Source organism: Anopheles merus, chromosome 3R, assembly GCF_017562075.2.
Source record: "Anopheles merus strain MAF chromosome 3R, AmerM5.1, whole genome shotgun sequence".
In the NCBI taxonomy this organism is placed as follows: Eukaryota; Metazoa; Arthropoda; class Insecta; order Diptera; family Culicidae; genus Anopheles; species Anopheles merus.
The window spans coordinates 2,321,633-2,347,443 of record NC_054084.1 but is presented as its reverse complement, the minus strand read 5'-3'; the positions used below and the strand labels follow the sequence as shown (position 1 = coordinate 2,347,443).

At 44.3% G+C, this 25,811-nt stretch overlaps 1 protein-coding gene across 1 annotated transcript; it reads right to left on the bottom strand.

Moving 5' to 3' along the window:
- Nucleotides 1-293: 293 nt before the first annotated feature.
- On the bottom strand, nt 294-25,757 carry LOC121596726. The gene is made up of 6 exons (XM_041921922.1): nt 24,708-25,757; nt 22,023-22,172; nt 20,603-20,845; nt 15,164-16,229; nt 12,961-13,189; nt 294-837 (listed from the first exon to the last, which is right to left on the bottom strand). Exons 1-6 carry the CDS (start codon nt 25,755-25,757, stop codon nt 816-818), a joined length of 2,760 nt encoding a protein of 919 aa, XP_041777856.1. The 3' UTR covers nt 294-815.
- Nucleotides 25,758-25,811: the final 54 nt, after the last annotated feature.

The following is a 25,811-nucleotide window of genomic DNA, read 5'->3' as shown; positions in this document are numbered from 1 at the left end:
AAAGGAGAAAGTACAAGGACGGATTTGCTCTGTTTATTTATTTTTTTGTGACATTTTCCTGGAACCATGTGGTGAGAAGGTTTGAAGTTAAAGGCAAGCTTAAAAACGGATTATTATCGTATTTCGCTCTGGTGCTCTTTGTTTCTTTCGTGGAAAAAGCTTTAAAGCTTAAGCTTACCTACCTGCACTTCTTGTAATTTACTGTGATATTTATAAACAGGCAACGAATATTATTATGCTCAAATGTAAGATTTAATCCATTTATTTCACTCTCTCAACTGAGTTACATGGTTTTAGTTTACTTACCTTATCTCCTCAACACAAAACTAACACTTCACAAAGCTTTACAGCTTTACACTTTACAGGAAACAATTCACTAATGCACTGCATTGTTCTAGCTTTCAAACAGGCGCTAAATTACAATCCGATTTTGGGTTTTAACAAAACCAGATTTGTCTGCCGGATCTGTGGATTATGCCACCGGATCCGATTTCCGATTTCCGATGGGAGCACAATTGATGAAACTGTTAGTGGCTAAACCTAAAGGGGACTTTTCGAGGATGAAACTCTCTGGAATGCTCACTATTCTATGGGAACGGATCCGATAGCACGATAGCATCGCGCGAAAGGTGAGCTTCCCTTTTATGTGGTTCATTTATGGTGTAGTACAGGGCTTCCACGTATTGGCGCCTCGTTTACCAATGGATGATGATGGAAGTTTCAACCTGCGGAGAATGCGGCCGAACCGAACAACATGATGGATCACATATTCGAAGTCAAGCTTCAATCAATCGATAGGGACGATGAGGACCGATTCAATCCCACGATGAAGTGGAGCTGATGGAAAGGGAAGAAAGACAAAAAAGAGGGTATTAAATGCTGCCCAAAATCCGCTTACTTACCGCTCTTCGGGAACGGATCATATCGCCGGGGACACGATTTTCGTCACCCATTTTTTGACGGTGCGGATCATCCAGACCGAAAACTGTCACTGAAACTGGTTTCATTTTTCGCGAACAATCGCTCTGTGGTTCCAGCGCACGTGTGCCTGTGTAGGGGGGGGGGGGGGGGGGGGGGGGGGAAACAGACAAAGAAAAGGATAGCGAACGTTATCAACTTTAAATTGGAATACAAATGGGAATTTATGGCAAACTGGACTGCATTCCGGATGCGATGTGGGACCGACACCGACACACCGACGATGAGTTTTTGGTGTGCAGAGTAAGGTTTTGTTTTTGTTCTCGCAGTAAGCCATGAAACATTATGGTACTTTCTCACCATGACCACCGAGCTGACACGACAACGCCTGCTATGTACTAAGCCTGGAAGTTCTAGGCTCTAGACAGTGGACAGTGGTAGTGTGGACGTGTTCAGCAGCTTTACTTTGCATCTTCCTTGTCAGCTCAAGGACTCTCTACACGTGCCCGTGTCCATTTGTACGGCGAGGTTTTCTACGCTGATTTGTGTATTAAGCTTTTCAGGAAAAGTAGAAACGAAAAGGTAATACAAATTGCGACATACCGCCAAATAACTGCGTGGAAGTGACATAATTTTAATGAAAAAAAGACTGTTCCATTTCACACAGCTCAGTGAGGTATGAGTTGAGAGGTTAAGTAGGTTACCTAACATTCACGGAACCGGTTCCAAGGATAGTATTTTGTCCCATTCTCTGGCTTCTGATTCGCGTTCCTTTCAAGCGTATGTTGGAGTTGTGCAAAAATGATTAAACATTTGTTCCCGGAGCTGGAAGGCGCGGATAGAGGGAAACATATGTTAATTACACATGCACAGTGTACCGCTGTATCGCTGCGGAATAAAAGTATATCGTGCGACTACCGGAAAACCCGTTGCTCTAGCTAACAATCAATACAAATTGTTTTCTGCGCATTTGTATGCAATTTGCATACGCACAGTTTTCGAAGAATTCCCTGTTTATTTAATTCAAAAAACACGTGTCGCTATGGGGGCACGATGGGCAAACGATACGAAAAAGTGTGTCGAGAAATGTGAAATTAATATGTAAAAGCGTGTGTTTTTTTTAAATTAAAAACAATCAAATTAGCGGGAAAAATATGCTTCGGGGTCGGGAATACTTTGAAATGTCGCCTGATAGCGAGGAACCGTGCGTTGAGTTCCATCTTTAAATATGCAACGTTAAAGGAGAGCATAAATATATGAGAAAATTTGGCAATTAAAACTGAAATTTTGGAATGAAATAGTAACCCTAATAAGACATGGAGAAAGACCTAATATAAGCAGTCAGTTATGCAGTACGTCCAAATGTGTCCAAAATGTGTCTCAAAAGCAAAGGCAAAAGTTACGTCCAGTCCATCCGCAGCAATTTGTGTGAGCCTTTCCTTTCCACGTTGCAGATACCAATATAGCAATTTCTGCTGCTTTCGTTGATGTCTCACTGCGCCACTACCACCCTTACCACACACACTCTCTCTCTCTGTGTCAGAACTCGCTTTCGTCGAAATTTTTATTGTCAAATCCGGATGCCGTACGGGCATCTGTGGTCGTGCGGATAGTTAGTTTTTGTGGGATTTTTGTGATACGGCTTTCGGTGTACGGCAAAAGCAGCAAGGACTGCAGATGGTTGGCCTGGTTTAACCTTCGTGGCTTGTGGCGTGTAGGGCAGAACGGTTTGGTAGGACAGAACGAATGCCATCCCGAGCGTATGCTTCTCGTTGCCCGAAAGCTGATGTAAGAAGTCATCAAAGGTCGGGCAAACAAGATGGATGAAGTTGGATTGGAATAATATGGGCCGATAAATGTGTAGCTTATTGAGGCATTTGTCTGGAAAGTTCTGAACGGAAGTGCTTTAACGTATCTTGTCTGCTTCATCGCGTAAATCACAGCTACAGTGTAAGCTTTGAGAGCAATAGAGCAATGAGGTCTTTGCGAAATCCTTTCTATTGTGGTGTTCGGCACCACTGGTGGTGTTGCGCTCCTGGCTGCTTTTCCGAATTCACCACTTTCGAGCGTCACACTGTGGTAAGATTAAGTTAGTGTAGGTAGGTAGCGATGTAATACGAAGTATAGGACACGAAGTATAGGATACGAAGGATAGGACACGAAGGATAGGACACGAATAGGAGCGATCGGATGCGCCGATCGTGGTCCTCGAGCTTGCGAGCGATCGGATGCGCCGATTGTCGCTCTCTTATCTTTCGACCGCCGACCAATACAGTTCACGTGTAATTCACTCGTCGCAATTGTCACGTTAAACAAAATAAATTGTATCGCGCAAGCTCTACATTGGTGACCCCGACGTGATCAAAATCGCGGAACGTGAAAAATTGCTGTCGTGATCAATCGCCCAGGAGAACATTCTCCGTCGCCGTCATCGGTTAAGTATTTGCCGCCGACGTAATCCATTGTCCCGGTACATCGCTATCCCGTGTGCTTGAAGCGCATTTTGGAGTGAAGGAGAAATCTATCACCGACGCGATTTGTGGTTTCGCCGTATCCAGTAGGATAATATTACACAACCACGATTGTTCGGTCGATCGACTACTATTCACCGTGAGTGCCCTGCTGAAGCCCTCCGTTTTCGGAGCCAACGACGTCCCGTAAGAGTATTTTTTTTCTCGGGCCCACGTCATCGCTGTGTTGAAGGAGTACCCTGGGGTTTTCGGCCAGCATCATAGTTCCCGGAGCCGTACAGCATTTGACATCAGTAGATACAAAGTGCCACCACCGTGCGTTGTGGTCACGAGATAAGCAGAACGATCACATATATCACGTTTGATACTGTGATCACGGAGAGCCCATTGTCATCGTGTTTTTCATCTGCAAGAGCTACAAGTTCGACAACGTGTCCGTGTAAGCACGGAAACCACACGACCAAGGGGTAGAGAGGAAGCCACCCGATTTCCCGTAAGGAGCATCACTGTCGCTGTTTGTGACCAGAAACACCACCGTGGAATCAGTAGTGCCATCGTGTATTTGGAGCCACGCGGTTTTGGAAGTAGTAACGCCATCGCGTTTTTGGAGCCACGCGGTTTTGGAAGCAGTAACGCCATCGCGTTTTTGGAGCCACGCGGTGTTGGAAGCAGTAGCGCCATCGCGTTTTCGGAGCCACGCGGTGTTGGAAGCAGTAGCGCCATCGCATTTTGGAAGCAGTAGCGCCATCGCGTTTTGGAAGTAGTAGCGCCATCGCGTTTTCGGAGCCACGCGGTGTTGAAAGCGGCCTTGTATCCAGTTTTCATCGATCGACAACCGGTGAGCCCGTTCCTTATTATTATTATTATTATTATTATTTTCATTCGGTGATACTTGTGCCAGAAACTCAGTGTATTTTTATGCGTTTTATACGACGCGTGTTTTTTTTTTTTTTCTTTTTCGGTGCGTTTATAAGTAAATATTTCATTAAGTGCAACGTTGTTTTACGAGTTTTACGAGAAAATACGTGCAATTTCTTACGTGCAATTTCATTAGTACATTTTTATCGTATACAATTTAGCGCAGTATTTTTTTTCACATTTTCTTCGTTATAAATTATACTGAAATACTACGCGTTTTGAATTTTTCCTTGCATTTTATAAAAACCTTGTATTTATTGAACTGAATTTTGCGATCAGTATTATAGGTCATTTTTATCCTTGGTACGTTTAAAAATTTAAGTGCGTGTAGTGAATTAGAAAACAGGTTAGATTTCTTTGTATTGGTTTTGTAAACCACAGAGTGATGTCTTTGAAAGCTGGTGCCGAAGGAAAGGGTGAGGAGAGTTCAAGTTCGGCAGGAACGACAAAGGTGTCGGCACCGGGCGATCCTCCCCTGGGGGTAGAGCGTATATCTACGAAGTTACCAACTTTTTGGAGGACGTTCCAGAGGTTTGGTTCGCTCAAGCAGAAGCGGAATTTGAGCTTTCAAAAATTTCACGGGAGCGCACGCAATACACATATTTGATCGCTGCAATGTCCAAGGAAGTATTAGCTAAGGTGCTGGACATTGTGAAAAGTCCTGACCCGGTAAAACCATACTCTCACTTAAAGGGAGAAATTTTAAAACGGTTGACAAGTAGTGAGGAAACACGATTGTCAAAATTGTTATATCATGTTGAGATAGGAGATAGAACTCCATCAGATTTCTATCGATACATGCTACAGATAGCTGGGGATTCTACCGATCTTTCCGTAACTCTTGTGAGGAAATTGTGGAAGTCAAGACTGCCTAAATCGATTGAGGTAGCCTTAGTTGCAGTTGATACAAAAGATCACGCTGAGCAATTGCGGATAGCAGACAGGTTATGGGAATGCACACAATCTAGTGGACTATCCGAAGTGAATACTCGTGCTAGAGTTACATGCGATTCAGCGTCTGATGAAATCCGGCGTGAAATAAGCGAACTACGCGACATGATCAAGAAGATGTCAAATCTTTCCCAACGACAACATCGTGATCATAGACGCAGCTTCTCTAGAGAACGAAGAAATTTCCAAAGTCCATCTCGTGATAGGAAACCATTTTGTTGGTATCATTACAGATACGGTAACGGAGCAACCAAGTGTGTTAAGCCCTGTAATTTTTCCACAACACGAGTCAAACACTCAGAGGAAGAAAAAAACTAAGAAGCTCACGGGAGTTGGCGGATCTCCCTAGAGCATATAGTACTTCTCCTCGTTTGTTCGTAAATGATATGATGACATCATTTACCTTTTTAGTGGACACAGGGGCTGATGTATCCGTCATTCCATTTCATTTAGCTGGTAAAGCTCATAAACCTACAGACTTAGTTTTGCAAGCAGCCAACGGAAGTACCATAGTGACGTATGGCACAAAGCTGATTCAAGTAAGTTTAGGTTTCAAAAGAGTTTTTACCCATATTTTTATCATAGCATCCGTAAATCGTCCTATAATAGGAGCGGATTTTTTATACAAAACCGGAATACTAGTGGATATCAAAGGGCGTAAGCTAATTGATTCGACCACTAATTTAGCGATCATAGGATCATTGGCACTTGTGGATACTCCTTCCCCTAAACATTTTGTACTTGAAGCAGGAGACTTCGGACGAGTTCTACACCAGTTTCCATCTTTGGTAGAACCACCGGACTACAGAAAGCCAGTATGTCATAATGTGTTTCATTATATTGAAACCAAAGGCCCTTTGCCTTTTGCGAAGCCACGTCGCCTTGACCCGCAAAAGCGAAAAATCGCGCATGTGGAATTTCAGCAAATGGTAGACTTAGGAATTTGTCGCCCATCATCATCACCAGGGTCATCACCCTTGCATATGGTGCCGAAGGGTGACAATGACTGGAGACCATGTGGGGATTATCGAAGGCTTAATGCCATTACGACACCAGATCGGTATCCGATCCCTCACATCCAGGACTTTACCATGCAACTGCAGGGTTGCAATTTTTTTTTCAAAGCTTGACATAGTACGAGCATATCATATGATCCCAGTAGCAGAAGAGGACATACATAAGACGGCCATTACTACCCCTTTCGGCATGTTCGAATTTTTACGAATGCCTTTTGGTTTAAAAAATGCCGGTCAAACATTCCAGAGGTTCATGAACAGTTTATTCAATGACCTCAGTTTCGTATTCGTCTACATTGACGATATTCTAATTGCCAGTTCGACGAAGGAAACGCACCTTGAGCACTTGCGCATAGTGTTCAATCGGCTGGCAGAATACGATTTAAAAATTAAACCGTCCAAGTGTGTGCTAGGTGTATCTACCATTAATTTCTTAAGCCACACAATTTCAGCTAATGGAATTATCCCATGCGCGGATAAGGTAGAAGCGATAAAAACATTCCCAACGCCAAAATCGGTTAAACAACTACAGCGATTTGTGGGAATGGTCAACTATTATCACCGTTTCTTACCGAGCGTTTCAAATACGTTGAGACCCTTGTACAAGTTGATAGCACAGCACACCAAGCAGAAATTAAAGACATTCGACTGGTCGGAGGAGTGCGACAAAGCGGCCCTTCAGGTCAAGTCAGACCTAGCAAAAGCTACGATACTGTCACACCCAAGGTCCGATGCAGTTTATTCTTTAACCACGGACGCATCTAATTTCGCCGTGGGAGCGGTGCTGGAACAGCATTTTGAAGGAAGTTGCCAACCACTAGCATTCTTCTCTAGAGTAATCACCCCAACCGAACAAAGATACTCTACGTTCGATAGAGAATTATTGGCAATCGTGCTGAGCATCAAGCATTTTAGACATTTTTTAGAAGGCAGGTCATTTATTATATATACTGACCATAAACCGCTCACCACAGCGCTGACGTCAAAAACCGAGAAATCACCTCGACAAAATCGTCATTTAGATTTCATTTCTCAGTTCTCAAGCGACATTCGATACATCAAAGGAGACAGCAACATAGTTGCAGATACTCTCTCGCGTGTGGCAGAAACGGATTCAATTAGTAACTTGGATTACAAAATTTTCTCTGAATGTCAACGTACTGATGAACAATTGAAAACATTATTGGAGAATAAAAAAAATAAAAACTCTGCTTATAAACTTGATAAGCTTTTGCTAAACAACACAGAATTGTATTTTGAGGTCTCTACGGGGAAAAATAGACTGTACGTCCCGAAATCCTTACGTAAGGAAACATACGATGGTGTGCACAATGCCTCCCATCCTGGCATAAAAGCATCTAGGAAAATGATGACTGATCGATATTTTTGGCCAGCCATAAATAAAGATGTAGCTAATTGGACTCGCGCATGTTCTGCTTGCCAAAGAGCTAAAGTAGTTAGGCACACAAAATCACCTTTGGAATCTTTTTCACTTCCAAAGGGAAGGTTTGACCATATTCATATGGACATTGTTGGACCCTTACCTCCATCTGAGGACAAAATATATTTATTAACAGTAGTAGATCGTTTCACCAGATGGCCAGAGTGTTATCCTCTAACTAACATCTCTGCGGCTACTGTTGCCAAAACTTTCGTGGAACAGTATGTGTCTAGGTTTGGTTGTCCGTTAAGAATTACGACAGATAGAGGAAGACAATTCACTTCAAGATTATTCGAGGAGTTGACCAAACTATTGGGCACACACCATATTGCAACCACTGCCTATCATCCACAAGCCAACGGTATGGTGGAACGTTTCCACCGTCGGCTAAAGGAAGCCTTAAAAGCTAGTGGGAACTCACCACGATGGACAGTTCGGTTACCATTAATACTTCTCGGCATTCGTCTTTCTTATAAAGATGAAATCAGAGGTTGCCCAGCAGAAATGGTCTACGGTCAAAGTCTCCGATTACCTGCAGAAGTTTTTGTACCATCTAGAGACGAAATCGATGATGATACATCTGACTTAATCGTTGATTTAAAGAAAGCATTCAAATCCGTAGAGCCATCGAGCCCTAAAGATAACAATAATACGAACAACTACATACCTAAAGCCCTAGAAAATTGTAGACAAGTATTTGTCAGGGTTGATAAGGTCAAAACAGGACTTCAAGCTCCCTATGACGGTCCATATACCGTTGTTCGAAGATTCAGAAAATTTTTTGTCATTCAAATGAAGGATAGGAATGAATCAATTTCTATTGATCGACTCAAACCCGCTTTTGAGTGTGAAGCTCATACTAAGGCAACCAAGCCGCTGGAAAAGTCCCCCGTAACGAAAAAACATGTTCATTTTCGCTAAGAATAAGACCGCCGAGTCCGCAATAAGCGTTTGACGGCAGATATAAAAGCGTGACTACGTCACTGGAGGGGGATCGTGTGGTGTTCGGCACCACTGGTGGTGTTGCGCTCCTGGCTGCTTTTCCGAATTCACCACTTTCGAGCGTCACACTGTGGTAAGATTAAGTTAGTGTAGGTAGGTAGCGATGTAATACGAAGTATAGGACACGAAGTATAGGATACGAAGGATAGGACACGAAGGATAGGACACGAATAGGAGCGATCGGATGCGCCGATCGTGGTCCTATCCTTCGTGTCCTATCCTTCGTATCCTATACTTCGTGTCCTATACTTCGTATTACATCGCTACCTACCTACACTAACTTAATCTTACCACAGTGTGACGCTCGAAAGTGGTGAATTCGGAAAAGCAGCCAGGAGCGCAACACCACCAGTGGTGCCGAACACCACACGAACACCACCGCGCAAGCTCTACACTATCAAAAGATGGCGCATGTTTGGCTGAAAAGAAATTAAACAATAATATTTAATTTGTCCCTTTGGCCTATTTCTAACCCCTCATTAAACCAACAAAAAACAGAGGGAAGAGGAATCAAGGGTACAAAATTCAACAGAAACAAGATCCCCAATTTGTCGGTGCTTTTGCGCCAACTCTCTCCCCAGCAATCAAGACTAGGATTGTGTCCTTGTCTTCTATTATTGCAGCCATTCCCGTGGGATTGAATGGTCGAGGGAGGAATGCGTGTACAGAACGTTCGGTCCTGCCGGAACGGTATGAAGCAATGAAGGATGTTGAATACATTTTCATTACTACTCCGACCCTTTCTGAGTTACGCAGACGCGCTACACAGAGAGCAGCATCTTCCGTTCCCTACATAAGCACTGGCGGAAAGAGAGACTACCGCTGGTTCTGCAAAACGATGCCATCTATTAACCAGTTAAGTTTGCGGTATTATTCAAAAGTGTCCTGGTGTTTGTGGCACGCTGTGGCACAACGGAAAGGTCGCCAGAAGTGTGATTAAATCGGCGGGGTAGTACGGTACGGAATGGCGTATGCTTCGTGGAGCTTCGTAGCACTTAGTGTTTCGAAGGACGCAACAAATTGATTGCTGATGCAAATTAGATAGTTGCTTGATGGGTTTGATTGCCTTTTAGCTAACAATTATCAAATTTGGGGAAGGCACGAGACATATTATTTGTGTTCGTGCATTTAGAACTAGTTTGTGTTTGAAGTTGGCGACGATTGAAGTGCAATTAGTACATACGACATAATGATATGCACTTTGTTTCATTTGTAACATCGGTCGATTGAAAGAATTTGAAAGGTATCTACCTAAAGCTTTTAAAGCTTAATGCACTTTTCTTTCATATCGCCTCGGTAATCATAGATTTAGTGCAATTCAAATGAAAAATGTAATCTATTATCTTTACATTAGAATCATGGTGCATAGTACTTAGGAGCATCTATATCATCGAAGTGCATGAACCAGAACGAAAAGCAGGTGGGTAGACCCATATGACCAAGCTTTGACGGTTACACCACAAAAGGACACTCCATTGCCAGTTTCAGTGGAAAGTGCATAAGTGAATTTAGCTTTCAATTCCAAGGTTTGGCCGAACCGATGGAACCACAATGACTCTCTGCTGCTGCTGCTGATACTGCGTTCGATGCGACTGGCCATCCTTTCGCAATTTTGGAAAATGCGGGTGTTTAACTCTTCGATGGCCACACGAGCGAGCACATCACATGCAGCAGTCGCCAGAAGGACGTGGCAACCCATCCATTCCGGCCAACCGTGAGTAATCTCTTAATTATCTTTTATGGTCCCCGTGGAGCGCTTGGACTGTAATTATGGCATAACGATTGAAGGTGTGCAGCAGATTAGAAAGAAGCTCGGTTCGCGTTTAGGTCCGATTCATCGGGGAGCATTATATTTTGCAGCCGGTCAAAGAGTTGGCGTGATAATGAAATTCTATTTTGAAGGGCCCTTTGCGTCGTGGGGGACAAATTTTGGAAAATGATAGACCATTACCTTGCCGCGAGCTGCAAGTCCACCGTCGACCGTACGTCATACTTTGGTGCATCCGCATTGATCGAATCGGACCGCAAGGTTTTGGACCGGGTGGAAGAGAACGCATTATATACTGTGTACTCAGAGAGCCACCACCTTCAACACCTATTAATGAACATAGTTGAATGGGTCACGCGGGAGAGAGAGAGCGATAACAAGAAAGGCACAAGTAAATTAATGTCAACGTTTTACGCTTTCGGGGCGATGTAAATCCTGATGAAAATAGAATCTATTTTAGTAATAGGTTTAGATGATTAAGGTATGCAATATTGTATATGACTTCAGTGCCATTACTTGCCGTGTTTTGGATGCTTTACATCTTGTTAAACGAATGTGCTCAAAGAACCGGACACATCGATAAGCTTAAACGAAGGTCAAACTCTTATATTGCATCGCTCTTAACGAAGTGGCATTTTAAGAACTTATTAATGAAGCAAATAAAGTCTCTATCAAAAGCTAAATAAACGACACTTACCATTCGATTAGCTTTACATCAGCGATCAGCAGTCGCAATGTAAACGTCCATTAAATCCTTTTATCGCTCTCGGGCATTGTCGTCCAGCACTTAACATCAATTAATTCGTTATCATGCGACTACGACGACGCCATTGCGTCCTGATGCGATAATCGTATCGTTCAGACCAATGGCCATCTTATTGTTTGTCTCGTAGTCGGTGCATTAGGTGGATTAGAAACAGGTACTTGATTAGCACATTTAGCCATGAATGAAAGTAATCGGGATTGATTGATGTCCAATGTTCAGTGTAGCACAAGGACAGGCATGGTAGCAAAACTAATGGAGATAAACTGTAGATTCCGTCATAGTGGCAATGAAGATTCGATTTCTCATTGTTGTATTACTTGAACAAAAGCTCTACCTCCTGCAACTCGGTAATCGGTACATAAATTGTATATTTTATCGCTCGAGCACGAAGGTCCGAAAAAGGGGACAGCAATTTTGTTTGTTCTTTTACGAATTCCAGCGAAGGCCCCCTTGGTCACCGGATCTGCTATCTCATTTCACAGGCAAAAAGGTTAACGTTATCCAATTAATTGAATGCAATCCTGGTACGCACAGCCTTCGGCACGTTCCACGGCACGGGTATTTCACAATGATGGGGTGGATGGGGAATTCTTTTAACGAATCGATGGAGAGTAAATTAATATTGCTTCGCTTTGAAACATTGAAACCGACGGATCCACTCCCCACCCTTTGTGCTGCCCCTCGTGCCATGGCGCTATGAAGCGTTGAAGTGGAAAGTGATTCGAAAGCTGTGCGCGCACCTTCCACTCTCTGGTCCCACCAAAGCCATCGACAAGAAAGCGGTAAAAAAGGCGGTCGAAGAAGTTCAATAAAACTGCTTCTCATCAACCGGAGCAGCGGTGTGCCGGGCACTTCCGGCTGATCGGTCGAGCGGTTTGGCGCTGTTGCGGAATAAGGTAATTTGCATTGCTTTAACCCATTGCAAAAAAAAAAGGTAGGGCAACGCACAGGAGCGTATTTTTCCAATTTCGTTTACAACAGCGTGCCCTTTTTTCACTTTGATTTTTATCTTTCTTCGCCATTCTTTCACCTTTTGTCGGGCTCTGGGCGTTGGCCCGAGCAGCCGTGCTTCTGATAAGCTTCTTAGCGCGGGCGAGAGAGATTAATTTACATTATTTTTCAATCAACAGTGTGCCCTTCGCGTACATGGTCGTGTTAATGGGTTTAACATTTTCTCTCCCTTTTACGGTCGGCGATGGGGTGGGGTGTGATAAGTTATTGCTTCTATAAATTCGGTACAAGAAATACGTACGCTAGGTACTGAAGTCAATAGTAATGGAGAAAACAAAATGAGTACGCCATAAAAAAAAATAGCAAAATTGTTAGAGAGAATAGGATAATGCAACGGTAACTTATGATAAAGGTTTTATGAAGATTGCAATTTGAATCTTTGCTCCATTTTACGTGTAATTTGAAGACACGATGGAGCGATTCAAGAGATAAAGAGAAGTTAATAAAACTTTGCAAGAGAATCGATTGAGAGTGAACGAATGGAAAACTGGGTCATATAACAAACAGATAGAAATGAGCAGGACAAAAGTGACCTGGACAGAAATCTTGGATTCTAGGACAACATCGTTCAACCGCAGTTCAACCAGAACACGTATGCACACGAAGGAGAGGTTTCTTCCACGGAGTTGAACTAAATTGAAAAAGTTACTAATTGGACACACTCTGTGACACACGAGGCAGAGAAAGTTTATACTTACCGAAAATCGTTTAGCTGATTGCGAAGGAAATTCCGTATGTTCCACGGTAGATCGTTGTGACCATCGATTAAAGGCACTGCGTCAAGCAGCTGGATAGCGACCTGCATCCGCTCCTCGAGGGGCGCACCGGACGAAACCTTGAGCGCGAGTGGGACGGCCACTCCGGCTGCTCCGGCAATCAGAAGTATGGAGGTCACCGCAAGCCACTGTCTCGAAGGAAGATCCCACTCTGGAAGCGGATGGATGGGCGAATGGTGCAAATGGCGTTTGATTAGTTTCTCTATTCTATCAATAACATTAGAGTGGAAAGATTACTTTTATGGATAAGAAAAAGTGGAACATGGTCATCGGAAATTCCTCGCCAGACATGATTGATGACGCTGTGTGTTAAGACGCTGTCCAGGAGGTTATTTAATGTGACTCCAACCAGGACTGTCGTTATTTTTTCCTACGATTAAAGACACACAAGTTCATGATAAGGAGGTTTATAAGATGCAGCTGTGAGACATAGTAAAACATCCTCGTTAGCATATCATCCCCCTCGTGCTTAATGCACAAATTGACGTTGGTGGAACGCAGTGAGTGGATTCTCAGTATCACGATTCATGCCTCCAAACGATGCACTGTGTTTACTTGCACTAAAATACATTGTCACTTAACGAAATGCAATTAATTCATTTTATCCCGTTTGTTTGCAGGGGAATTTCTTCCTTTGGGTCTAAGAAAGAAGCACATTTCCCATGGTGTGGGCACTTTGCTCTGTTAAAATGCGCTGTTTTTGTTTGTTCGAGGAATTATCGTTGCTCCCAGCTTGCTACGATCTGGGGACTGGCAGGGAACTCATTACGCGCAAGAAGGAAGCCCACTAAAGGCAAGATAAAATGCAATCGCCCCGTCCCTGGTGGCACCATGCTGTGCGACGGTCATGTCGTGCTGTCATCGCCCATTTCCGGCCAGTGAGATGGAGCGAGTCGCTAGCTTCCTTCTCGCCCATCACACCACTGCTGATTAGCATTTATTTGTTGCACAAAGTGTTCTAACTCCAAGGCTGAAGTGAAGTGGTGATGTCCAAGGGAAAACTTTGAAGAGGCAGAGAGTGCTGAAGAGTGTGGAGTGCTTGGAAACTAAATTGCAACGATGTTAATTTGCGTCCTTTTGACGTTCACGATCGCAACCATTCCAGCATCAGCCCTCGCTTCAACTTAATCTTACACACTTTTTGCCAACTCAGGACGAGCGCCGTTTATCCGAACAGACTTTGGGTTTGTTTTTGTAGGATTGTGTTGGTGGAGTGCTCCCGGTCTGGTGGACTTTACTGAAACATTCTCAACAATTCCAGGGTTATTCCAGGCAACAGATTTACCCAATCTCTGGACCCTTGGACCTCGGGAAGTGTAGTACATTCATTAGCTGTACACAAAGGTACGGGATTGCGTTTGTTGAACTTCCTGCTTTTCGGTAGAGCTCATTGACGGAGATAAATGTTAAACATCGTCGTCCCTCACCGCTCGGGAATTCCATCCGACATGGAACAACACCCAGTGGCGCACCGTCACAGGAAGTGTGCGAGGTTATGTTGTGTTATTTCCACGCAGAGAGTGGCCTGTGTTTGTCTTCTCTGCATGATGAATAATTTATTAGAAATTTAAATTTGCTCCACACTCCCACCAACACCTCATTCGTCCCTGCTTTCGGCGAACCTTATTGTGGTTGAGGGTTGGCGCCTTAGATTGCAAAGCCATTATAGTTATGCTCGGTTGGCGCACGACCAAAACATTGGTGTGTTGGTGTGAATCACGGCGAAATATTTGAGCACAGCAACTATTGAAATGCAAACGCAAAGTTGTTGATTTCGAAACGTTCGTTAGTGGTGGAGCGTTAGGTTTACCGGATATTAATGATGGTCTAACCTCAAACCCCAAATCATTCCGGCGGGAGAATGGCGTCCGGGAGACCGCAACCTACATACCGTGGTTGGAAATAGTTTAACAACGTAATCTTTCGAGGATCATTTGGGTACTCGGGTATTTTCTGTTTGTAAGGCACTTGTGATTTTTGGTTGAAATTTGGGAATTTGGGGAGCTTAAGCCAGAAAATATGACGAACGTTCTGAGCTAACAGTGTGATTGAATTCTGAGTAGCATTAACTTTACTTCCAAAGACAACTCTCGTCCTTAGGTCTTCCAACCAACCTCATACTTACTTGATGATCCGGAACCGGTACTGCTCGAACCTCGACTCGGACACTGACGATGTTTCCACGGATGCGGCTGCTGTTTGTTGGGCGTTCCGTTAAGTCTGCAGGACGAAGGAAAGCCATCACCACCACCCATCACCCCTCCCATCACGCCGCCAGGAATGATGGTCGTCCCGGGCGGAGGGTCCAGCGCCGACCCAAAGTACTGCGAGGGATTAAAGTTGAAGTTGCTGATCGAGTTGGAGAAGTGATGGTTGTGCGATGCGATGAGGTTGCTTTTGGTCGAGCCCGAGTACTGATTGATGTTGCAGGAACTTGCATGGTGACCGACACCGCCTCCCGCCAGCCCGGAAAAGTGTCCCGCCAGTGGTAAATCTCCATTCGCTCCGATTGTGTTGTACTTCGCGGGAAGATTCAGCGCATCGTAGTTGGTAATGTAGCCAGCGGGGATCGCGTCCGGATGGTGATGGTGCTGATGGTAGAGATACATCTGCCCCGCTGCATCCAGCCCAGCGTCCTTCAGTGGCACATCCGCACCGGTCTCCCCGTTCCGGTAGTAGTAGTGGTGATGCAGATAATTATCATCGAAATAGTAAGGCGGATATGGCTTCGTGCCGGTCGGGTCAGTTCCATTCGGAAGCGGTGGTGCGACCGTTCCGTTTCCGTTCATCAGGTCCACCATCATAACGGGAAGTGGGTCGTTCAGCTTCGACTTGCCATCGGTGGGCAATGAGCCGGAAGTTGTTTTACCGTTTGTCGACGATTTGGCAGATTTCAATGTTGACTTTAGTGTCCCACTCAACGAGCCGTTTGTGTTGGAGGCAAAGTTGAAGAGATCCGGCTGATTCATAGTTCCAATCAGTCCGTCCACTTCACGACCGTACACGTCGACGTTGGCGGGTGGTATGGCGGGCTGGGCGGTCGGGTCATACATTGGCTGCTGGTCTGCGTGTGTCGGTTCCGGTCCGGATGCAACAGGTTGCTGCACCACACAGCCGTATCCGTAGGAAGGGCGTCGGTTGAGTAGTGGCGGAGGTGGAGGTGGTATCATGTCTTCACTGTACGAGTCGTCCTGCAAGAGAGAAGAGAGAGATTGAACGAGGCTTTCATACGATGTTGCTGAACAAACACAACAAATTCTTTGCATAACTGATATTGGATTGTACGATGGAACATGAACGATGGAGTGATTGGAATAGAGCTTGAGTGTACGGAGCATCGTTCATGTAGAATCGTTTGATTTTCCGCTGTGAGTTTCAGGCAGGTATACTCCTATCCGCTTCTCTTATAATGAGTTTATTATAGCCATACAATTTCGCGTTTTCCATTATACAAAATACAACGGAAATGCATTTAGGATGCATCTTATTAGTGCAATGTACTTCTGCCATCTAAAATAAGGGCATAAAACAATTCCTTAATCACGTAATAAATGACTTCGGAAGTGAAGGGAACTCATTTTTCTCGTTAATCCCTTCTGCAACAGTCAGCTTCCCAGACAGCTTCCCAGCGTGTAGTTGCAGCTGTTGATGCAAAGCTTCTCGAAACAGAGGATGACAAACTGGGGCACATTTAACGCATCTGTATCGCATCTTCCAGCGAGTTCGAGCACTGCCCTGCACCGAAACCACGATTCCCAAAGACCGGAGATGCAACTAATGGTAATGTCGTCCCGGTCGTAAGGAAAAACCGCAAAACAGACCGGAAAAGCACAACAACAGCATGGATCACGCTGCCTCTCGGTGCCTTTGCAATGGCAGCAGAGAAATGATCTGACTACGCCAGATGGAGCGGATATTTATGACGCTGGGCCGTAATGGAAATGAAGAGAATAAATGCCTTTCCGTGCAAGGGGAAATGAAACGATACGAACCTGGTAGGCCGAACCATGTTCCATATTCCACCGGCTCTTTCCAGCTCTTGTAATGGTTTGTCTTTTTCGCGGTTCTTTTTTCCGGTCCTGTTCCCGCCTCTCTGTACCACCATTTCCACCATTTCCATGAACCAAAAGCATGCGCTTGTCTCGTTCGTCATTTTTCACGTCCGTAGTGCTTTTTCCTGTGTTTTAATTTCCTCGCTTTTCGAGTTGCTTCCGTTGTTTTTAGGCGAAATGGGTAGTTAACAAGCTTTTCTATTTGCATGTGTTTTGTTGTACTGTAGAACTTTTTGGCTCACTTTTGGCTTTGTTTAAAGATAAAATTTGCGTCTGATTGCTGACGAAGAAAAACGGCCGTAGAAAGGATAATGAAGAAGCAAAAAGTCGAGAATTTGGCAAGCTAGAAAATTAAAATATGGTCCAAAAAAGAGGCGAAAATCGCAACTAAAAGGACAGCAAAAGATCATCAATTGGCTAGGGCACTAGGAAAACCAGAATACCCAGCTTTGTTGCTTCATCACGTCTATGGTTGGAATTAATTTTCCTCCTTTGGTGTTTTCAGTTTCACGTTCGTTGTTATTAATAAGCTTAGAAAGGCTGCTCAGCAGTGAAGTTTATTTACAACGCTTTCATCAATCTGCTCAAACGAAGTGATCAATTATTATAATGAAGCGCTGCTTTCATCCCGTATGCTGTTTCTGCATAGGACTGAAACATGATTATCACTGCTTTTCCCTTACCAAGTTGTATTCAAGTTGGACATTTTCGTGTGTTTGTTAGAATTTACTGAATACAGCAACGAATAAATTGTTCACCTTCATTTGTTTCGTTCAGTCTTTCTGGTGTGCTTTGCAATTTCAATCTACCGGTTCCCCAAGGTCACGTTTCAAGTACATCCGGTCAGTGCTAAACCCATTTTAGTACAGCTGTTCGAAACGAGACCAGTCGTTTGTATCGATAAAATTGAAGAACCTTATAGTCCCGTGTTCTGAAACCGTTTTCTTGAGCTCTGTTTTTATTTCGAACGGACAAAAGTGTGCACGGATCACAAATTGTGATTGCAAAGCCGTAACAATTTTGTTTGTTTGTGTAGTTATTCTCCTTCCTGGGGTGTTGTTTTATGTTCCCTTCCCTGCTGGTAATGTTTCGTAGCTTGGTGTGAGTGCATTTTATGACATTTAATAAAAATCGCATGAAACAAATATTAACCTCCAGCCAGCCGGGGTGAGATGATGAGCATGGTAAGTCGAGAAATTTGGTTGAGAAGAGCAATTGTGTATGAAAGGAAGGAAGGCTGGTGAATTGTGGTAAGTCCGCTGAAATCGTTCTCCACACACCGGAAGGACGTTCATTACTCAGAATGGGGTGTTGGCGATGTGAAATAATCAGCCGTGGGCTAGGTCTAGGAAATCGAATGCACAGCACGATGCAGTTGGATCATTGTTTATGGTCCTGAACAAGCATCGTTGTGGTTTTAGCTTAGCAATTTCCAAGAGTGAAGGTAGTCCTATGAGTTGCTTGTTTTTCGGAGAAATTAATGCACATGAGTTGATGAGTTTGGTAAGGCTTGGAATCAAACATTGGAGGAATTATTCTATGAAATTGACTACCGTAAGCAATCTTAAAGTCGCTGTGGAAAATGTTTCAATTGCATTCTACCAGAAATGCTTCTCAGACGATTTAAACAATTTCAAACGAGAAGTGTTAAAAACTCGCATGAAAGAATCTCCTTTACTATGTTCTATGACCACACACATCCTCAGGAAGGAATAAAAAAATATCTTTTACCTTTTCGATTAAAAACAGAACGTGGAAGGACATTAAAAATTCCATTAACGGCGACAAAGCAGCTCCCATTGCTGTGAGATATTATTCAAAAGCATTTAAATGGAATGCAAAAGGGCTCATACAAAACGGGCTGCAGTGTTTTTTGCATTGCAGACGGTGTAGTGTGTACTCTTTGCACTATCATGTTCACAGTTTCTTATCTTTATCTCGTGTGTGCATGTGTGGAATGTTTGACCTGATTGCATGATGCATTTTGGGGTGAAAGTTGAGCAAACCATTGAAATGAAGAACCACAGACACGTCAGTTGGCTTTTAGTTCGCAGCCATACCTTTTTTTTGTTAGCTCGGTGCTTAAATACGTGGAAGAGTGAAACCTCAACACAAAACTAAACATAATCTACATTGATTAAAAAACTTTCTAAGCGTTGCTGGTAAATCCCATGATGGATGAGCCAAGCTCCAAACATTTCCAAAAAAACTGTTTATTTGAGAAATAAATAATTTATTATCAGCCAACAAAGACAAAGGGAAAGCAGATAAAACCTATTCCCCTACTATGGCTACCTTTACCTAAAATCAATAAATCTAGACAGTCCCAAAATACCTCGAAATCCCCCAAAATTCCCATGCTCTCCCTTTTGGACGGGGAACCCGGAGAATGGAAACAATTCGACCGATACTATCGGAATGCAACAACTACGGCCAGCTGGGGCGTGAAAATGGAGTGCCAATTTGCAAACGGAATTCCCTCCCTCATCATGCCGAAAACTTCGAGAATCCTCTCACGACCCTGTCTCCCTGACCGTCATAGGTAAGTGTTCCTGAAACGAATGCTTCTTAGTCTTGGAACTCCAACTCCAATAAACCTTTCCTCTCCAAATCGCTCTTCTGTGCTTAACATCCTCTCCGATCTTGGAGCAAAACAAGAATTTGCAATTTCCTTCCCTCTGTACGCTGTTCATGGGAGAAACACGGGACATTCCATAAATAATACTCCGAAACCATGGCCGCAAAATGGTATGGTCAATAAATTTTGTCTATGCCGGGACGGAGCTCACCGGGATTCCTTGGGTTTTGCAATCGAACGGACGAACGATGGTCTGAAGTCGGTCGGATAAGCTGTCCAATAATTTATGACCGGAAGTAGCCATCGACGACATTCACTCATGACATGGAGGGAGAACGAGAGAACCGTTCGAGGTTTTGATCGCGGGACCTAAAAAAGGGAAAGTGGATCGTTTTTTCGGATCTTTTTCGCTTTCCAAAGCGATAAAGTTTTGTTTTGTCGTTTTGCGTTCGCTTTTCCAGATAAATAACTCGTCCCATGTCAGTCCACACAGTTCTACTTCCTGCTTACATGTGAATCTAGATTTGGAGGATCAACACTCTACCCTCACCAGTTAGTGCACGGGGTAAATGTTTAAGTTTTTACTTTTTCCGACTGGGTTTGACAGCTGTCACCTTTGCCGGAAGCGCAGAAAAATGGATCCATGGAATGGAGAATATTTCCATCGTACATCAAATTCCCGAAAAAGCCTCGTGCTCTGAATAGAATTCCAATATCTGTGAAGGGATAGCATTCTTATCAGCCTTTTCTTCATTTCCGGAGTGATATAAATGCCTTTAGGAAATGAGGAACGAACATTTGACGGCAGTTATGTGTGCCTTTTATGTGTGTTTTCGTACGAAAGTGGCTTCAGCTAGAGGAAATGTAGCCCCACTCGTCACGGACACATCAAACGAAGGCCCAAACGCGGCATTTAGATGATGTGCAAGCTTACCTCTGTATAATTATCACCCCGAGAGTACGATCCATGCTGGCAGTCGAATGTGAGCACGTTGGCGGCCACCTTACACGCATTTCCGCTGACTTTTCCGGCCGGCCCAGTGGGAGCAGCCGGTGGAGGAGGCGTTGGAGTGGGAGTCGAAACGGAAGAGGTCGGTACGGATGCACCCGTAATGCTCGAGTGTCGTTGCATCGCTGCGGGTGCTACACTCAAGTCGCCGGTTGATGTGGTGAGATGCTGTGAAGTGAGTTGATAACAGGAGGAATTGATGCATTAATGGTAGTTTTGCACAATTTTCACGCTATGAGAAAACTTTGGTCGGTGTATTTCGGAAGTGTAGGTCGTCGGAGTCACGTTTGTCGGAAGCTGTGGCAATGGTGTTGGTGTTGTAGAGTTGGAGTATAACTTAAACAGGAGTTAAACAGTGGCTTTTGGCGTGATGTTGTCGGAGGATGTGGTTGCAAACGGCAGAAATGTCGAAAATGATACGCATCACACGCGACTAGACCGTTGTCAGTGTGGGAAAGGTCGTTTATGTTAGCCGCAAAACGTCACTGCTAATGGAACTCGAAACAGTTTGGGAAAGGGAGCAGGAAAAAGCAGGCTTCAACCGTTTCAGTTAAACAGCCAAAATGGAGACACCCCAAAAAGGAAGATACATCAGCGTGGCAGACAGTGGCCCGGTTGAGGGAGATGCTGGTTGAGTTTTCATTAGCAAATTAGTTTTCTCAAGCGCCCTTTCGTCATGCCCTAGAAGCTGTTGATGAAGAGCGCCCTGTTGGTCCTATCGTTTGTTGTTTCGATGCTGCTGGCAGGGAGAAAGCTAATTGTTTCTGTCATTGTGGAAATTTGAAGCCGCTCTGGAAACGGTTGAATGTGGGCCGTTTAGCTTCGGGTCTGTTGAATTCAAAGCAAGTCTCCAGTCACTTGAGCGCTGCTTAGAGCTGCTGTAGATAGGGTCTGAAAATTCTTGGAACCATGAGTTGGAGGATGTAGAGAAGCGTTTAATGGTCTTGTCTTTTCCTGTTCGATTCATGCTAATATGCCATCTTATGGGAGGTAGAATTGGTTGCTGCAGTACACCAAACGGCCTGGAGCCAGTATCATACATTACGCTTTTATCTATTCGTACGTCGAACGATGCCTTCAAACCGCCCATTTTAGACGCGAATTGTTCGTGACAGGTACGTGAGTGTAATGTAAGCGTCTTCAAAGTGATGCAAAATAGCTCACGGCAGTACTCTTCCAAAGTCTTTTAATGCTAACACAGAACTCGTCTAAGGGGAGAGACATCAAGAACAGCGCTAACTCCACCCTCCGAAGATCAATACAATCCTACCACCGACCAAATCTCCAAAATTGGATGGAAATAAAATCTCAGTCGAAATGAAACCATAAACGAATAAACACTTACCAACTTTCCCATGGAGCCGAACTTCTTCTGACGGTCCTTTTCCAGTCGCAGCAGAATCTGTGCGTTCTGCTCGCACGTGTAGGTGTGTTGGCGAGGATTTCTCCTGTCCAGGCTGTACTGATATAATGGCCTTAATGGATTCGGTATTATCTGTAAATATTTGATTCGGAGAAAAACGAAACAGAACGACATAAGCAAAGTGGAAGGGATGCTGCGGCGAGGAGCCAGAGGAATGGCTAATAACAACAAGACTTTTGAAGATAGAATGAAATCGGAGACGAGAAAAAGACTAGCCTGAAAATAGTCCGATCGAAGCGATAAAATGTCCAGAGTAATGTGAAGTTACTAGGCATTGAATGTGAGGGCTGCTCTCGAACTGTGAAAGTGTAGAGTAACACCGGAATCAGTGTCGAATGCCTTCATTCCGTAGAAAGGCAACCAAACTTTGGCATCGTGTCCAGCAAACACATCAAGCTGAGAGCTAATTGGGATGAAACTGCCAGCAAAAGTAAGGGAATGATAGATTAGCAGACCATATTAGTGACACTTTCACACGTCCACACATCCTGCTTTGAACGAACCACTCTGGCCATGATCGGAAGAGCCCTGTCAGCTATTTCGTCCAGAGTGCCAAGACCACAAGCCTACATCATGAGACCGAACAGGCTGTAGATATGTATTTGATGTGTGAATAGCACCATTACGTATGGTTATTGGTCAATTTGTGTAATTGTGAGCTTTATTTCGTACATTTGGAAGTGATGCAGTGTGGTGAAGGAACGATATTATATAAGCAGGAAGGTTTTAGATGATTTGAAAATAAATGAATGTGCGATGCAGAGAAGGATGCTGGAGAGAAGGCAGAAATTTGCCTTGCCTGAAACCAATATAGTCATTTGATACGATCGATTGAGTAATGCAAAGGGTCTTTAGAGTGAGTTGAAGTACAGGACATTGATGAAAGGTTTGCAATCGTTAAATGCAAGTGTGAGAAGGCCAATTTGCTTTACAAAACCAATACAAAACATTCCTGAGGTTGTGAAGTGAGCTTGAATCAGCCTCAAATGAAATATGTAATTAGCTGCATTCATTGGGGCTGTTAAGGGCTATTCAACATAAAGGGAGCTCCATCCGTTAAGCTTCACTGTGTAGATGATTCCTTAAAGAAACACTTGAACTTACGGATATACTTGAACTAACTGAAGTAATTGCTTGTAATTAATGGTTAGGTTCTAAATATAGCTTCCGAGGCGGGAAAGTTTCAAAGAATGAGTGTGAGCTTTAAGCACTTTCATCATGTAAACCAAAGCTTTTAACCAAAGCAACTTCTACCCGCACCACTTGACCGAAGAGAAATTCCCATTAAAGGTCATCGTCCTTTTCAGGCAATTTTCACACCAACAGGCTTGGTGCTGTAAAAGCATCAGTCCAATCGACGTCCTTGAGAAAGCAATAACGACACCCCGCCTCTCAACCAGAGTGAAAGATGAATTTTCAATTTGAATCTCAGGCGATAAGCCGAAATGTTTAATCTGGCTTATTCTATTTCGTATCGTTCCCAAAGCTTGGATTTGTGAGGTTTCTCTGGTAATGGGGCCAAAAACTTGAAGTTACGTTTTGATGGCGTTATTCTATTCCATTTTCATTCCTCTCCTGCTTATCTCCATCGCAGGAAAAAAAAACATTTCATCTTGCCATGTCCTTGTTCTTTCCTCCAACGTGTATCAACAGCTTCCGAGTCGCTCGGTAATATTGACGTAATATTTCGCCCACGGTAGCTTCTTATTCTTATGGTCTACGGCGCTTCTTGTGCGGAAGTATGATGATAACGTGATTAAGAAAATTAATTACAAACTCCCATTCCACCGACCTGACGACGTCTGCTGACGGCAAAAGAAGTCATCAGGTCAGCTGCAATGACTGGGCTTCCGTTTGCCGTCGGCTCTACAATCGTTGGTCGTGTGGAGGGCGGTCTGGTTGGCGGTCAGTATCGAAGTGTCAAGACGTTGGTCGTTCCGTTATATAAATGATATTGACCCAACGGAAGCGATTATCGACTAAAAATAGAGGAATCCGTGGAATTACTTTCGCGCAGATGGATGGAGTCTTCCTGCGATTAAGGAGATTAGAAAACGAGTCAGCGACATGGATTTCTTTTCCCCTGTTGAGAGACACATTAAGTTTTATAGCCTCGGGAGCGTGATGCGTTTATGAGATCGTGAAAGATTAAACAAGTGATTCCAGGGAATGGCTCAATAGAAGTTTGTTTTAATCTACGAACTTCTCAATGAACTGACATTGTTCTAAGGACTATGTTGGAGCAGGTTTAAAGGAAGTTTTAAGCATAATCTGAGTTATTGAAAATAAAATCATAAATCACGAGATCTCTATGGCGTCCTGCATCCTTTATGAAGAGAGAGAAATATAATAGCCACTGTAATACCACTACCAGCTGGTTATTTTTCATGTCGACCTTCAACTTCAACTTGTTATCGAGCAAAAAAAAACTTATATCAAAGCGAACGTCAATGATTAACAAACCATATCGGTCATTTCATTCTCTTCCACCCCAATGCCCCATTCTATTCCATCGATGTCTGAAAATGGATGAAAGCAAAAGAGCGAAACAGGAACGAAAGGAAGCAGCAGATGAGAAGGAAATTCCTGTAATAATGACTCACTTACCTCCGTTTCCGCGTCGCAGCTACAGAGTGACAGCGTGCTTAATCCACCCGGACCTCGTTTGAGGCTGTTCCGGCTGCCGACCGGGTCCTGATGGTTGGTGCTGCTGTTGGCATTTTTCAATATCGAACCTCCACCGCCAGCGCGTGTCAATGTGGCAGTTGCGGCGACCGTGGCAGAGATGGGGTAGATGGTCTGAGCCAGCTGGACATTGGGATGCTGCTGCTGTTGCTGCTGCTGATGGTGTTGATGGTGATGCACACGATAGTGTGTGTGATGCTTGTGGCGATGGTGCTGCTGCTGCTGCTGCTGCTGATGATGCTGCGGTTGCTGGGGATGCTGGTAGTCCGACTGAGACGAGGAGCAGGTTGAGTAGCTATCGTTGTCATGGTGCGGCTGTTGTTGCTGTGCTGGAAGTTGTCGCGAGTACTCTCGCAGCTTTTGCTGGTGAAGCAGGACCTGCGATTTTATCGTTTGGTCGGTGTTATTTACATTTAAATTGGATTTGCCGCCGTAGCTGTTGCGTAGTGTGTGGAAGCGTTTAAAATCGTCACTGAGCGATGCTTCCGTTTTGACGGTGGGTGTTAAATTTGTCCCCGGAGGTCGACCACTGCTGGCCGCTGTGTCCAGTGGGTGTGATGTTTGCTCCGCCGGACCATGCGATGTGGACTGCGAGGTGCTGCTGCTGGATGTTTTCGACCAGCTCTTGGCTAGACTGGAACCGGCGCCGGATCTCGTAGCGGTCGTTCCGGTCTGTTGTTGCTGTTGCTGGTGATGATGATGGCTGAAGCTGCCACCAGTTCGATCCGCTCCGTACTCCACGGGGCCACCATTAGAGGTTCGTTCGAGGGTGCTTGTGTTTGATTTTTTCAACCGCTGATGATGACTATTGTTACGTTTCAGGGAACCCCCGGTATGGCTGGCTGCACGGCCATGTTCGGTAGTGTTCGAGCCTGTCGAGAGCTGTCCCGACGGGGATTGCACTGATTGCGGATCGATCTTTCCGTTGTGTTTGTGCAGATAGCTCTGTTTGCTGCGATTAGTGTCTGTCATTTTGTGATGTCCTACTTCGGAACGGTGTTTGAAGGAACGCGCAGTTCAATGCAA

What these genes read in the sequence shown, in the direction of transcription:
- LOC121596726 (XM_041921922.1), bottom strand. Translation starts at nt 25,757, where the DNA reads ATGACAGACACTAATCGCAGCAAACAGAGCTATCTGCACAAACACAAC. An exon ending in GCTGCGACGCGGAAACGGAG is followed by an intron (nt 22,173 to 24,707) that starts GTAAGTGAGTCA and finishes AAATATTTACAG; the next exon opens with ATAATACCGAATCCATTAAG. An exon ending in AATCAGCTAAACGATTTTCG is followed by an intron (nt 838 to 12,960) that starts GTAAGTATAAAC and finishes CCTTTCCATCAG; the next exon opens with CTCCACTTCATCGTGGGATT.